Below are 16,112 nucleotides of genomic sequence, written 5' to 3' on the forward strand. Positions count from 1 at the left end.
GAGTAAAAATAACCAGTATCATCAAAGAGATTTCAGAAGCTATCATATCCTTTAAGAAGAAACAATTAGAGATTTATTTAATGAATGAATTAAAATATTCAATTGGCAGTGAATAAAAGAACCAACATACATGACAAGTGATATGCTCTGTGTTTGAACAGAATTCTCCCAGAAATGTTTAAGGGGAGATTACATCTAAATAGAAAATTTATCCAACCAGGATATTTTAACACACAATAATGACTACAAAAATACAATTAAGCAACATTTTCAAAATAAACAGTGAAAATGATTTTGAATCACTAACAATATACTCAAAACAGTCTTCTCAGTGGGATGGAAAAGCTGCAATTTTACCAATTACAGAAAAAAAGTCTAGACATAAAATTCCGTATTATCTCAATATAAGATGTAGTTGGAATGATGGGGGAAGTGCAGAAAGGCAAGGAACACTAGGGAAAAAAAGAAGCATCAGCAGGTTGAGATTTCTTGAATTGGACAGACTGCAGATACTGAGTAATGCCAAATGCATATGTTTTGGTATGTTTCTTAACTCTTAAAAGATAATCACAAAAATAACATGAATAAGACCTACAAGTCCCAAACAAATTAGGGACAAATGAATGGAAGAACACAATGTAATGAGGAGGAGGAAAGTAAAAAGTGGAAAGTTAGAGGAGGGGGATGCTCAAGAACAAAACACGTTAAGTAAAAATTCATAAAATAAGGTTAAGTCTAAACATATCAATCACATCAACCAATAACCTTGATTACAATAAACATAAATGAACAAATTTCTTCTCTTAATAGAAACTTTTCAGACCAAAAAAACAAAGAAAGTCTAGCAATATGCTCTCCAGAAGAGACAGAATTAAAATAAGTAAACCTGAACATAAAGGAGTAAAGGGAAAATACAGCAAAAAAAAAAAAAAAAAAAAGTAATTTTACAAAATAGTGCATTAAAGCAATAATGAAGACAAACAAGATAGAATTCATAAAACAACAAATAGATTAAAGTTGTATACCCCATAAAATGTATATTAGAATCCACAAAGAAATTTAATAATCATGAAGGAGTATGAGTCAACTAACATAGTTTTGGAATGTATCAAACAGCTGCTAATAGCAATAAAATGAGAAATTGTCAAATTCACAGTGATAATTGGCAACAAACATACATCACTCAGACATCAACAAAGCAAGCAAACAAATGAAGGATTTATAAGCTTGAATATTAGAATTACCACTTTAATCTAATACACATATTAATATATATTCCTTTCAAGCACACATTTTAATTCATTAAAAAAATGACCATAGATTAAGCCACAAAGAAAATATCAATATTCAAAACTGCAGGAACATTTTAAGTTACTTTTTCTAAACAAAATGCAATAAAATTAGCAATTAAGAACAAAAGGAAACATATATTTTAGGCATGTGAGTTAAAAAGAAAATCAAAATTGAAAATTCATAAATAAATATGTGGCACTTAGGACATGACATTTTAAAGCCCAGGGGATACAGCCAAATCAATACATACAAGAAAACGTACATATATATGAACATACAAGAAGAAAGGTTGAAAGTAATATGAATTAGACATAATAGGAGAGGATTAATAAAGACAACGGACCACGTATTCTTTTCTTCAAGAAACTTGTAAGGTATAAACATGTGTTGAGCTGAATCAAGTAAAACTTAATGGAAAATTACATTCAAAATCGCCTGACTAGTCCTGTGTGGGTTATGTTCTCATGCATTTTTCATCACCGGGAAACAGCTTGCGAATGTCACACTTTACCATCACCCTTCTGAGCCCAAGTTTTAAATAGAAATTTTAAAACCTATATTAAACTTCAGTATAAAATGATCTTCAATGGGGAAAATATTGTGTTCACAGTTCCACTCTAAATTATTTAAAATTAGAATGAAAAGTCTGTGTTTGCTTTTGTGCTCCTTTAAGAATAAATCTAATCTAAGTTAAAGAAAAAAGCAGCAGCAGAAAATTACCTCTTTTCTCCTATTAGGAGATAAACTGCTAATGCGTACTTATAGCAAGTACAAGACATAGTCACACAAAACTGGTACAAGAATGGGAAGTCACTATTTTCTCTTCCTGAAAAGGCACAAATAATTTTCTAAAAATGATATACTTCATTCTTCATAAACTGTCTTATATATTAGAGCTGGTGTAATTGTTTTAGGATATAGATCACACTAAATGTACTACTTAAAGAAAGTGAATTGAGGAAATTAGAAAAACAAAGAGAATACACTTTCAAAAAAAAAAACAATGAACACCCTCATTTGTCCATAAGAAAAATCAAGTAAAAGAAGATGCTAATGGCACAAAGTAGTCTATTTATTTAATTAAATGGATTTGGATGCATTAACTGCCATGGTGAAAGTATACCCTATTAATACTGTGATGGCAGAAAATTAATATTTGCCACATTGGGTGGTAAGACAATCAATGTTATTTTCCCTGTGAAACTGATATGGATACATTGTGGAAATACACTATAATCTAAGATCAATCATGCTAGCTTCATAGCTCCATTCACATGTAATATCTCTCTAAACGTTTCTATCTTCAAAAGAACGGGTCTATGGAATAGGCCATGTCTATGAGATAGTCTGAGCTTTAGTCTTGTAAAGTCAATCCCCTATTTTAAGTAAACAGAACCGTTCTGATCTCTAATTAGTATGCATAGAAATAAGGAATCCAACTGCTAAGTCATCAAAGAGGCCAATAATAAAATACTTCCCATCAAATGAATGAAATTAAGAATAATTCAGAAGGAACAGTCTTATTTTATTTGATAATTAAAGTTCAGGCCTTTGGTTTGTCTATTTTTTTCTTGCAACTTTTTAAAATCATATTTAAGTAAAGATGTTAGATCAAACCAATATGTAGTTAGTACTAAATATTATCTTTGGCTCTTTGCTGTCAGGTGCATGAGTGGATTAGAAACAATTTTATGGGGCAACTATTCTCTGTTTATCATTTCCCTACTTAGAGTGCAGGCTTGAGATAGCACTTTAGAGAATTGGAAATACAGAGGGCTAATCAGCAATTACCAACCAATACTAACTTCACAGAGATGTGGAATCTAGTGAAATAATATAAATACATTTTTTTAACAGAATAAAGGTACAGAGACCATCAATTGTCTGGACCAGTGGAGGGGAACATTGGCACAGATAATGAAAAAATGAAGATAATATTCCAGCTGAATGGTGTCTGCCACCCTGCCATGAAGGACATGCTCATGGCCCTTGCTAGCTCTAGTTCATGGTTTGTGTAATTAACAGTGACAGCTAGTTAATATCAAGTGTTTGCTATGTGCCTGGCTTTGAGCTAATCACTTCAAATACATTATCTAACTTTAATTCCTGTAACACCACCCTGAGGTTGGTTCCGTTAGTATCCTCACTTGAACATGAGCAAGTTAAAGACTGGAGAAGTAAAATAATTCATCTAACATCCTGTAGCTAATGGCAGAGCTAGAATTCAAACCAAGTTAATTAGAATCAAGAACCTATTTTCTTTACCACTACTGCACTAGAAGAATCTTCCCATGGAGACCTAACTCTCATGGAAGAGGCATTAAATTCTTGAATTTATCATCTACTGAAACCCCATTCCTAGAAGCAGGGATGTGTTTTTTAACTATATTTTTATAAACCGCATGAGAATACTTCAATGTTCATTCTAATGACACCATGACATGGCTATAACAATGTCTGGAATTTCATACTGAATTCACTGAAAATGATTTTAACCTTCATAAATAACCCCTTGCTTAGCATTACTGATGATGCCCTAAATTGCAGGCAAACCACAATAACAATCATTGCACTACTACTGTATTATACTATAATTTTGAGAGTGGATGTGAGGGTAAGGTGGGAAGGATTCAATCAGAACCACGTAGCCTCATTAAATGAGAATTTCAAGTGAAATATGCCTTTGCTCATTTTTTTTCTGCCTTTGATTTCAGAAAGAGGCTCTATCATCCTGTATTTCTAGCCCTATTACACAGTCACACTAAAGTAATCCACACTTGATGGATAACTTGGTTACAAAATAGATCTAGATGCCACACAGAGAGATAGATCCAAGCACCACAGGTGGTTACAACATGACAAGGGGGCTTGGTTCTATCTGGAAATGTTCAAGTCCCCACAAGAAGAAGGCAATGCCAAGATAAGACCCACCCCCGCTCCCCCCAAGGATAAACACCTGAGAACTCAAGTAGGACTCTCATGTTTCTCATGTTTGCACCTTCTTCCCCTCTCTTCAGATTGGGCCTGACTATCATGGGATATAGATTTTTCTAGAGATGGGAGGAGACAAATTTGGAGGACTTGGTGGAATATAAAGAGGACCTTACTCTAAATATGAATTTCTGAAAATATGTTCTCTTTAAGCTTAGCTTATGATAACGCAGCTTAATGAAATCCCTTCTAAATTGGGCTAGCAAGAAAGGCAATGTCCCACAGCACTTCCAATTGCTCTAGCCATTGAGGAGCACAGCTGGGTTGGAGGAGGTGGGAGGAAAAGGGGAAGAAAAGCTTGTCTTGTCAGTGACAGTACTAAATGCTACCCAGGGACTAGACCCAGGAAGAGTAGGCACTCAGGATTAATGTCTGAAATAAATAAACTCTGTCAAATTACCTCTTGAAAGATACCAATTCAATTAAAATCACATTCTTTAGATCCCGCCTGAATTTTAAAGTGCCACTATCTAGACAAATTCAGGAAGTACAGGTGAATGTGATGGTCTCCGTGGTCAAGGTCCTCTTGGCTTCTTGATTTCAGTCATGATTCCTAACATAGACAATGACCAGTAGTGCAGAGATATATACCCAGTTGGGAAGACGTGGCATTACACAATATATCTACCACAGTATTTCCAAGAGACAGGAATGGTATCCTGTTTTCCTCACTGAAATACAGGCTCAGCACTATGCCACTTCTGTTCACTTTCTCCCTCGTTCTCAACTGTGCCCTTGAGGCCTATTCAAGATAACTAATACTTCAAAAAATAACAATAAAATAAAGATATGGCATTAAACCTGCTGGCTCTTGGGTAAAGGGAGTGTTCCGATGCCTATCAGCCTTTACAAATCTTTATAATAATATCTGTCCTAAAACCCACGCCAGTGGGTGTGAAACAATCAAACCCATACACTATCAGATGGTATATAAAGTGGCAAAACACAAAAATTGTTACTGCCTCCATTTTCTGCCCAATGAAGAAGAATCCAAAGGAAAATAGTCTTTCCATTTAAAAGACAGAGAGAGAGAGAGAGAGAGAGAGAGAGAGAGAGAGAGAGAGTATCATAAAATACCCTCTTCCATCGCAATAGGGGAGAGAACAAAAAGGTAGTAGGTAAAAAGGACTCAGAATAAAACAGAATATTACAGCATCATTCTGAAGAGAAAAAGAAACCATTTCCAGCTTGAGGAGAAAAGAGCAAAGACATTTTTTCCAACGCATATTGAATGGAGGCAAAAACCCCTATAAAGAAAAGAAGCAAAGCAGTTTCCACACAAAGTAAATGGCCTGATATATAAGAAAGACTTCCCAGGGTAGAACAGGAAAGGGTAAGCCCAGTAAGAAACTCAGGAAAGAGAATCTAAATGAAGTTAACAATAGGAGAGAATCAGTATAAATTTCTAGTTAAACATAGTAGTTTTAACACAGGTATTAATCTCTCCCCCTCACCAATCTGTACTAAATCGACAGTCAAGTTATAACTCACAAGGGCAAACAGAATGAGTAAGAAGAAGATTGCAGACAAGATAGATACAAACAAAAATTAGGAGACTGGAGGCAAATGGATGGTAGGTCACTGACCAGGACAATGACCAAAGGCATAAACCAATTAAGAACAAACTCAGTTCATACTCCAGAATTCCAGAAACACTCAAGAATTAGAAGCTGAACTTTAACGAGGGGCCAAAAACAAAGTGCTTAGTTGGAATGAGTTTAAGGAACAGGTCCTTTCCCAGGAACTTGACTTTCTGGATCAGGTGTCTGCCCTTCCCTGATCCTCGCAGAGGCTTATTCTCTGAAAAGGGTGAACCAGACAGGCTCAGAACTGGGACAGACACCAAGCACAGTGGAAATCAGGATGAAGAGCCATACTGAATGAAAACAAAGCACAAGACAGTCTGTGCAGAACTGGGAGACACTGGGAGACACTTGAACATCTCAGAAAAATAGCAGTTAGGCTTTTGTATCCTAAAAAATAGATCTGTAACTTTACTCAGCCAAGGAAAAAGATGGATTGATCCTGACATGTGATAGACTTCCTATGAAATGACTAGGTCTTTACTGCTATTGCCTATGCTGAGCCCTGCCTGTTGACAAGCACTGATGGCACAAAGAACTTCCTATCACCTTGTTTGTACATTACTCATAATATGAACTCAGCCAACAATTCTATCCAAAGGCATGATCTAGACTCACCAAAATTAAAAATCTTAACAGGCAAGGCAGAGACCAAAACAAATAAACAGAAACAAAGAACTCAAAGGAAACTGGAGATAATTCAGGAAGTATAGTAAAATAATTCCTCAAAATTTCTCTAAGCTATGTTTAGTATCTTCAAAAACATATGAGGCAACATATTATTCATTGAAAAAGAACAGATTCATTAAAAAAAATTTTTTTACTGTTTGTTTATTTTTCAGAGAGAAAGAGACAGAGTATGAGAGGGGGAGGGGCAGAGACAGGGGGTGACAGAGAATCCAAAGCAGGCTCCAGGCTCTGAGCTGTCAGCACAGAGCCCAATGCAGGGCTCGAACCCATGAACTGTGAGATGACCAGAGCCAAAGTTGGATGTTTAACTAAGCCACCCAGATGCCACTGAACAGGTTGATTTTAAAAAGAATATATGAATAAGAAAAAGCTTCTGGAAGTAAATGTCAGCAACAATTAAAAATTTAACTGAAATGTTAAAATTTTTTTAAATATCCATAAAGCAGAGGAAATCAAAAAGAAAATGAATATACAATAAAACAATAGTTTCTGAAATTGAAAGAAATTAATTTCAAAATTGAAAAGATCCCCTAAGTCCCAAGAAAAAGGTACACATCAGGGATGAAAGGAAAGTCTTAGAAGTTTCCATAAAGAAAAAAAGCAGATCACAAAGAATGAATTAGGAATCAGAATAGTCTATGGCTTTAAATAACAATATAGGGACAAAGCAATGTCTTCAAAAGGCTATGAAAAAATTTATTTTCTAAGCTAGAATCCTAAACACAGATTATTAATCAAGTTGCCAAGTATGAATAAAAGCATAGGTGTATGGCAATGACATAAACCAAGAACAAGACATATAACCCAGAGCTTAGGTATTTAACACAAAAATTATGGAAAAGAAACTTCTCAAGAAGATGGTGAAGGGAAGCCTCAGGACAGCAGGCTTGGGGATCAACTAGTCCAGACTGGATTAGAAGGAATGACAACATCAAGGACAATCTCAGGGGGAAGAAAAACTGACAGGTTCCTTGATTCTGATTTGTTTCAGAAGTTTTATAATGTTACCAGATAGTCTGGAACCTCAATTTGTGATTGTAATTATAATAATTCATAGGAGGCAATTATGACTAAGAAAATCTAAAAGTTATGCAAAGAAGGATAGAGTTGTTGAATCACTTTGTTGTACACCTAAAACTAATGTAACATTGGGTGAACAACTGTATGTCAAGAAAAAATAAATTTTAAAAAGTTATTCATGGAACAGCGTGGCTGGGTGGCTCAGTTGGATGAGTGTCCCGTTCTTAATTTCAGCTCAGGTCATGATCACATGTATGGTAAGTCTGAACCCTAAGTCAGGCTCTGCACTAACAGCACGAAGCCTGCTTGGGACTCTGCCTCTCCCCCTCTTGCTTTCTCTCTCTCTCACTCAGAATAAATAAACGTAAAAAAAAAAGTTATTCAAGGGTCACCTAGGGTGCTCAGTAGGTTGAGCATCCTACTTTGGCTCAGGTCATGATCTCAGGGTTCATGAATTCAAGCCTCACTCACATCAGACTCACTGCTGTCAGCGCAGAGCCCACTTTGGATTCTCTATCCCCCATTTCTACCCATCCCCCACTTGCACTCACTCAAAAATAAACATTAAAAAAAAGTTATTCAAGGAAGGAAATTTAATCATAGTATATCATGTTGTCTTGCTATGAACAGCATTTATAGCATCATAAGATGGCAAATACTACTTATTAAAAGCCAAAAAGTAGAGGAAATATATTTGGGGACAAGACATAGCAGAGAAAATCCTCTCCCAAATCTAGAGGCTTGTTCAGATTCAGGTTTAATTTTGTTGGTGTTTTGTGTTAACTTCCACTAGGACATCATAATGTTTGGCTGTCTCTCTTTTGGTGATGTTAGTAGGTATTGACAATCATTACCTATATATATTAACTTGTCAGGGATTACCAAATTGTGATTCCTAAAGACACGATCCTTTCTTTATTTATTAGTGGGATTATTTCTAAAAGAGAAATTCACCCTCCCCCATCAAAACTAGGTAAATTTGAGGTAAATTTTATATAGGAATCACAGAAAATAAATGCTTAGTCATTTGCTTTTTTACCAGTTTTCAACAATGATTCTTGTTTTTATAAAGATTTCTCTTGGGTTTCGTATGTTAATTTATAACATCATATCTCTAATTTTTCCCATTGCTTAGAGTATTTCCATTGATTCCTTTGGACTTTCCAGATATGTCATCAAAAATCTGCAAATAAAGATAATTTCACCTCCTAGGTTGCTTTCATTATCTGTAAACATGTTACTCTGCTCTTTATTCTTTTTCTTTTTTTCATAGTTTTGTATGGGATTTAACCAATAATTTTTCTATTGGCTAGTTTTAGCAAAATGAACTATTCAGTAGTTTAAGATAGGGGTGTGGCCAAGATACCTTTTCTAGCTTCCTAGAATAAAGTTCTTCCATCTTTTTCATGAAGTTAAAAAAATTAAGAAAATCTAGCACACACTCTTCCCCCATCTTTTTGCCCCAACACTTCGTTCTGGATCATCCATTTCCTCTGTCCCTGTTGAACGTGACCTGCACAGAAGTCTACTTCAACACTTCTATTCAGTACAGGGATCTGTCCTGGAAAGGTGCTTCAATTTGGCTTTCTAGAGAAGTCACAAAAAGGCCAGCAGACCACTCTAATATCAGTAGACCACCATGGTCTCCTTGCACTCATCTACTCACAGAAGCAATCCAAGTCCATCCCAGTTGCTGCTATCACTGTCCTAAGAATGACCCAACAAGCTGCAGTGTGTACCTGATCATAACGGTAATGGGGGCTTTCTCTGACACAGCCTTCCCTGAGCTTCCAATCACACTTTCTGATGCCACGCAGTTCTGAAAACTATTAATGTGTTCCCCTCACTCCTATTTTGAGGTTCATGAGTTACATTTTCACCTGTATTTGTTGTCATTATCCACTGGTTTTGGTTTTACTCTACTTGTTGTTCCAATCACAAGAGGAGTTCAAAATCTATTCCACTGCAATACTCCAAGACTCCTCTATTTGATCTTTTAAGCTATGTTCAAGCATTACTTTAATAAAGATAAAATTTAGCTTTAGAGAGAAAGAGATACCAGAAGCATTAAGCAAGACTCAACTTTCCTTAATAAGAATTGAAATTAATTCCTTATTAAATATTAAAAATATTGAAATTCCATTGTTATCATTCATAGTGCAACAGACACAATGACTTTTAAAACCACATGAGCCCTAGTAGCAACAAGCATACCCAGCACCCACATCTTGGTTTCTAACTACCACTTTCCAATAAAAGGAACTGAGATTCTTTGGAGAATGGCTAGTTTTAGGTCTGGGCTGGGAAAATACAATATAAGTCAAAAGTGTCTTGTAGGATCAGAAAGTAAGGAAGTATTCAAAAAACAGAGGGATGAAGACATCTCAAAAGGACACAGGACCCAACCTAAATGAGTTCCCAATGACTAAAGTAGGAAGAATCTGAGCAACAAAAGAAGTAACTTACCAGTAGATTATAACTAGTATTACAGATAAAATACAGGACAACTAGTTAAATTTAAATTTCAGGTAAACAGGAAATATTTTTTTAGTATAAATATGTCACATTGCAATATCTAAAAATGCCAGTTTCTATACACCATTTAAAGGCTGACATATAACAATACTTTTTAATGCTTATTTATATATTTTGAAAGAGAACACACATGAGCGGGGGAGAAACAGAGAGAGAGGGGGAGGGAGAGAATCTCAAGCAGGCTCCATGTTGAGAGTGCGGAGCCTGACACAGGACTCAATCTCACAAATCATGAGATCACAACCAGAGCCGAAATCAAGAGTCGGATGTTTAACTGACTGAGCCACCCAGGTGTCCTGACGTGTAATAGTATGAAGATAACTATAGAGTAAAACGTGTATAATTCTCTTTCCATAACATAGGCTTAATCATTCTCAACAACTTCTTTCATTTCTTCTAAATGCCACTAAAAGTTCTCCCAGGAGTTAGGGATATATCTATGACCTAGATAGATGTTACCTTGCACTCACAGGCCAGTTTGGGGAAAAAAAACAAACAAACAGATAATCAATGATCCTAACAAATGCTGCATTGATAGTATTTATTTCAGCTTCATTAACACAATATGTGACAAGATTTGTGCAGTGTCACACAAGTGTCAATACTTTCCTAGCAGTTGACATTTCTGGCTCTGTTTTACCCTCATCAAATTTAATATTTAATATTTGTGAAATGGCATGTTTCTTAGCAAGATGATAGAATCAAAATTCTCTTAGCATTCTCCTCTTAGCTTTTAAACTGTTAGAACATCACTCAAAGGTTCTTAACTGTAAGTTAAATTCAAAAATTAATTTTAAAAATTTTTTGATATTTATTTATTTATTTATTTAGAGAGGGAGGGAGGGAGGGAGGGAGGGAGCACAAGCGGAGGAGGGGCAGAGAGAGAGGAAAAGAGAGAATCCCAAGTGGGCTCTGCACTGCCAGCACAGAGCCTGACATGGGTCTCGAACTCACAAACTGAGATCATAACCTGAGACGAAACCAAGAATAGGATGCTTAGTCAACTAAGCCACCCATGCACACCTGAAAACTACTTAATTTTAGAAGATCATAAGGTTTTTTAGAAGATTAAACACAGGCCAGTTTTGGGAATATAAGTTTCAGTAAATATTTTACAGTCAAAAAGCAGCATTCACCTCAAAACATTATACCTCCTTAAGTCTAAAGGCAGGACTTGCCTTAATACAGTGTGAGTTTAGAAAATTTCAATATGATGAATAGGATTTCTCTTTAAGAAGATCAATTTTAGGGTGTTGGGGGGCCCAGTTGGTTAAATGCCCGACTCCTGATTTAGGCTCAGGTTGTGTGATCTCACAGTTTGTAAGACAGAGCCCCACATCGGGCTCTGTGCTGACAGAGTGAAGCCTGCTTGGGATTCACTCTCTCTCTCTCTCTCCCCTTCCCTCTGCTAGTGCCCTCTCTCTTTGTGTCTCTCAAAATAAACATTTTTTTTAAAAGATCAATTTCAACATCAACCTCTTAAATTTTAAAATATTTGCACTGAAAACAAACTCGTGTAAGACAAGTGAACAAAATTTAACACGAATTCTGAAGTGACATTCTTTGTCATTTGTGAATTTGCCAAACTTAAATCTATCTTTACTGCCCACAAAAACAGGGAAGTTCAATATCCTTTGCAAGGGTTTGAAATAGCAAAGGATCTTTAATTACAAATCCCTCTACCTGGAAACAACTAGGAAAAAAAAAAAAAAAAGAATTTTCCAAAAATAAGTTGAATCATCTGTCATTTGCCTGCTGGGTCCTTATGAATAAAGAGTCTGTATATAGATTGTGTGCTCTCTCTCTCCCCCAAAACATTAAACCACCCTGTGAGAGAATGCATAATCATGCACTGATAAAGCCTCTTGCCCTCTTCCAGCACAGCAAGGTACAACTCTAAGAGGGATACTGCGGTTTCCCTGCTGATAAAGAAGACTGTACTTACCGAGCTGGGGCTGGAGTGCCGCCTAACTTTTGGTGACTCTTTGCCAGTGGAGGAGGACTTGAAGTTAATGCAAGCATTGTTCTCGGAATGCACCCTCTTTACTTGATTAGCTGGTTTCTCAAATGGGTCAAAAGTGCTCTGTGTCCTCTGAACCCTGACTTTTTTATCCTCAGGAATTGTGTCCAGGGGTTTGATCACTGAGTCCATTCCCTGGCAGTTCCGTGTAGACATCTTTGTGACACATATCTAGGAAAGAAGAAAAACAAATTCAGAACTCTCCACTGAAATTTTAATATCACTAAACACGCAATTTATTATTCTAGAAAGCATGCCAATTTCCATTTCAGGAAATACCCAGAAAGGCCACATTCTAAAAACTATACCAGCTTAAATCCCAATATGAAAAATTCTTCATAATCATTATGCTTATATTCATTTAGGGCAGACACTAAAAATGCTATCCATAAAATGAGAAGCTTAAGGTTCAGACTACTAGTGACCTAAGAAGGTTCTTGAACCCCATCACATGTTTTACCATCTGCCTGCAAGTGGGATTACTCTGAATCATTAGGAAGTTGGACAACTTGCCTTAATAATAATAATTGTTTTTTAAAAAAAATCAGTCGAACGAAATTAGATGGGCATTTTAACTGATGGGTCATCATAGAAGCAGCTAACACAGCTAGAGAAAAAGGTCATCATGTTTTTCAAAAGTACATCTGCCCCCATCCTAAATTCATCTCCAAACTGGAATCTAAAACTTGAGCATATAAAAGAACTAATGGTTAGAGATGTTGAAAAATTGAAAACAGTGTTTTTTTTCTAATACCAAAACTAAAGGATGCAAAGAAATAATACTGTAAAAGAGAAACACGGAATAACTTTCATTTCAAAATCCACAAGACCCCTACTTGCTTCCCAACTTCCCTCACTCTCTTCCTACCCTGCCTGCCCTACTCTCTCAATTTATTTTAGTTTCTCTAACTTTTGCCCCATTGTTTTCCACTTTATGTTCTAAACCTTTTGTTCTTCCTGTACTCTGAAGACTTTGTTGTTCTTATTAAATAACTTTATGGCTTCTGGCTTGTTTGTGAAGCTAGGTAAACTCTCTCATTCTCTCTAGAGAAAAGGCAACTCTGAAACTGCTTTTAAAGGTTTTTTTTTTTTTTTCTTGCTGTGAAAAGTCTCCATGTCTTTATTTTAAAAATCAGGAAAACAGAAGACATTTAAGAAAACCCTGGACAGTTAAAAAGAAAAATACAAAGTATTTGAGTGTTATATATAGGATGATTCCATATGAGGAGCACATGTGTCTAGTGTGTGAATAGATACAGATAGATACAGATACAGATATATATGAAGACACACAAGTACAGATCTAGATACAAATATATGTATATGTATGTATGGGCACAGTAAAGGGTACAGAAGAAAACACCAAAACTGTTAACATAAGATACCTCTAGACATATGGAACTAAATTGGTAAAGGGTAAGATTATTAATTATTTATAGACCCTATATTGTTTGAATTGCATAATAAACATATCTGGCAATGTAATTTTTGAAAACTGCTAAAGTAGGAAGGTATGTTTAACTAAATTATGCCCTTTCTTAAAATTTTTTAAACAAACAAAAAAAAGTTTAATTAAATCTTAAGCATCAGCTCTATCCTACAAGTATATCTCAACTGCAAAGCACAGGTTGAATTTTAATTAAGTCAAATGAGAAGGATATCATCATAAAACTGTTGAAGATGTCTTAGAAAGACTTAAGACAGATTTAGTGATAATTCTGACAAAATGTGTGCAGGATCTATATACAGAACTTACAAAACATGGCTGAGAGGAGTAAAGAAAAAAGGAAAAGAAACCAATTCATGGGTCTTTCAACTGACTGTGACACTTTCAGGAAGAAGCTAATCTCTGTTTCAGCCATAAAATATTACCAGTTTCTTACTTAACTTAAAAGGAGATTTACATATGCACATATAAAGCAAATGAGGTAAGGAATGTATATAAAATGATAATATAAAAAGATGTACATGTGGACTGAATTGATACACGGATAACAGGAAAATGGTGACTATATTTGGACTCCAACTCTATCCTTGAAGATAGCACCAGGAAGCAGAGTGCCACAGAAACATCTCCTACTTTTGCAAAAGGAGACTACAGAGCTCACCCTGCATTCCATTTAACCTGATATTCTACTTTTTATTCAAGGTCCTTGAACTATCTTAGTAAAATATATTTTATCACATAGAATATTATGCTTTTCTCTATATAGGAAAATATGTGAAAACCTTTTTCTAGATATAGGGGAGAACTTTATGCTGTAAAAATTGGTAACACATGGAGACCAACACAGCCACAGCAACAAATATTAGCAAAGGCTAAATGACAAATGTCACTTCATCATGTCAGCAGAAGAAAGAAGAGTTCTAAGGGCACCATCAAAGTTGAAAGAATAAACTTAATTATTAACAAGTTCATGAAACTGCATAAACTCATATAAACCTGTCATTTGCTGCTCTTTGTGCTACCAGTTCTCACAAAGCTAAGACTCACAAGATTACTTGTGAAGTTTAGGAGACAGAGGGACTCCGACTGGAAATCTCGATAAATTCTCCGAGTCTATACAATTTAAATAAGAGAAATTGTTAGAGAATCTACTGCAAGTAAGGTCTTATCTCCTTCCTCATATTTTATATCAAGGGTCCTACATTTATTTATATGTTCAGTCAGGTAGGCTCTCATTTTATAGATCTAACTATAGCATACTTGATAATTGTAAACATCAGTGTGACCTATGCCCCTAGGAAAACCAGCCTCTCTAAAGTATTCTACCATTAAAACAAAAGAGTGGCAGCCTTTTCCTAATTTTTAAGATGAAAAAGTATTCCTTTTTTAAGTTTATTTATCTTGAAAGAAAGAGAGAGAGAGAGAGAGAGAGAGAGAGAGAGAGAGGCAAGTGGGAAAGGGGCAGAGAAAGAGGGAGAGAGAGAATCCCAAGCAGTGTCCATGCTGTCAGAGCCTGACATGGGACTTGATCTCAATAACCCAGAGATCACTTTCTGAGTCACAATCACTGAGCCACCCACATGCCCCAAGGAAAAAGTTATTTCAACAACATTTTCTGAACTGAAATATTTCCCACATTCTTAAGCACTTCACATTTATCATTTTTGTCATCTACTAACAAACAACAAAATACAAGTAGAAACTTTCATTAACATAAAATAAACTACTTGGAAATAGTATACTTATGTGGAAACATGCCTATGGTTGTGATTTTATTCACTACATTCATCATATAATTTCTTGCTAGTTAGGTTGTAGTTCATATGATAATTTTAAATATTTCAGTATCCCATCGCGGTTTGCAGAGTACCATATTTTCCAGGTATCCCATCAGCAGAACACACTTGAGGCTCACTATCTTCTTATCCAGTTCCATGCAGGCAAGAATGTTGTCTACATTACTGCACCCTTTTCCTACAGTGCCTCACCTAGTGCCTGGCCCGCAAGAAAGCTCAATAAGGTTCTGTCTAATTATCATCAGATCTAAGAAAGTTCAGTCAAAGAAATAGTCTGGCTCTTGCTAAAAGTACCGAATCTCTGAAACATTTATTATTTAAAAGCTATTGTCAGAAAGACAGTAGTCCTGACAGGAAAAATAATAAACATACATGTATATGCATAAAATGTATTAACAAAAGATTTTTTTAACTACAAGCTCATTGTGATATAATTTTAAAATGACACTTAATGTCCCTCACCTTTGGAAGGCAGCTATGCTCATGACTATACCCTAAATGCAATGTCTCTCACCTTTGAATAATCCCCTCCCTTTTGAGTGTGAATATGATGAGATCACTCCCATGACTATATTGTGTGATATGGCAAATGAGAGATTATCCTGAGTGGGCCTGACCTAGTGAGGCAAGCTCTTTAAAAGCAGAGAGTTTTTGGGGCGCCTGGGTGGCTCAGTCGGTTGAGTGTCCGGCTTCGGCTCAGGTCATGATCTCACAGTCTGTGAGTTCGAGCCCCGCGT

The 16,112-nt window shown here is 35.8% G+C and overlaps 1 protein-coding gene across 7 annotated transcripts in view; it reads right to left on the minus strand.

The window, feature by feature from the left end:
- The window catches only part of CDK14 (cyclin dependent kinase 14), a 599,181-nt gene that overhangs the window by 428,892 nt on the left and 154,177 nt on the right, over positions 1 to 16,112 (minus strand). For all 7 annotated transcript variants that reach the window (XR_008296846.1, XM_027071858.2, XM_027071854.2 and 4 more), the window contains one exon: positions 12,058 to 12,303. Coding sequence is in view for 6 of the 7 variants with exons in the window: in XM_027071854.2 (XP_026927655.1) it covers positions 12,058 to 12,303 (246 nt within the window). In the remaining variant the exon portion in view is untranslated. The remainder of the gene's footprint in view (positions 1 to 12,057; positions 12,304 to 16,112) is intronic.

This window comes from Acinonyx jubatus, chromosome A2 (assembly GCF_027475565.1).
Source record: "Acinonyx jubatus isolate Ajub_Pintada_27869175 chromosome A2, VMU_Ajub_asm_v1.0, whole genome shotgun sequence".
Lineage (NCBI taxonomy): Eukaryota > Metazoa > Chordata > Mammalia > Carnivora > Felidae > Acinonyx > Acinonyx jubatus.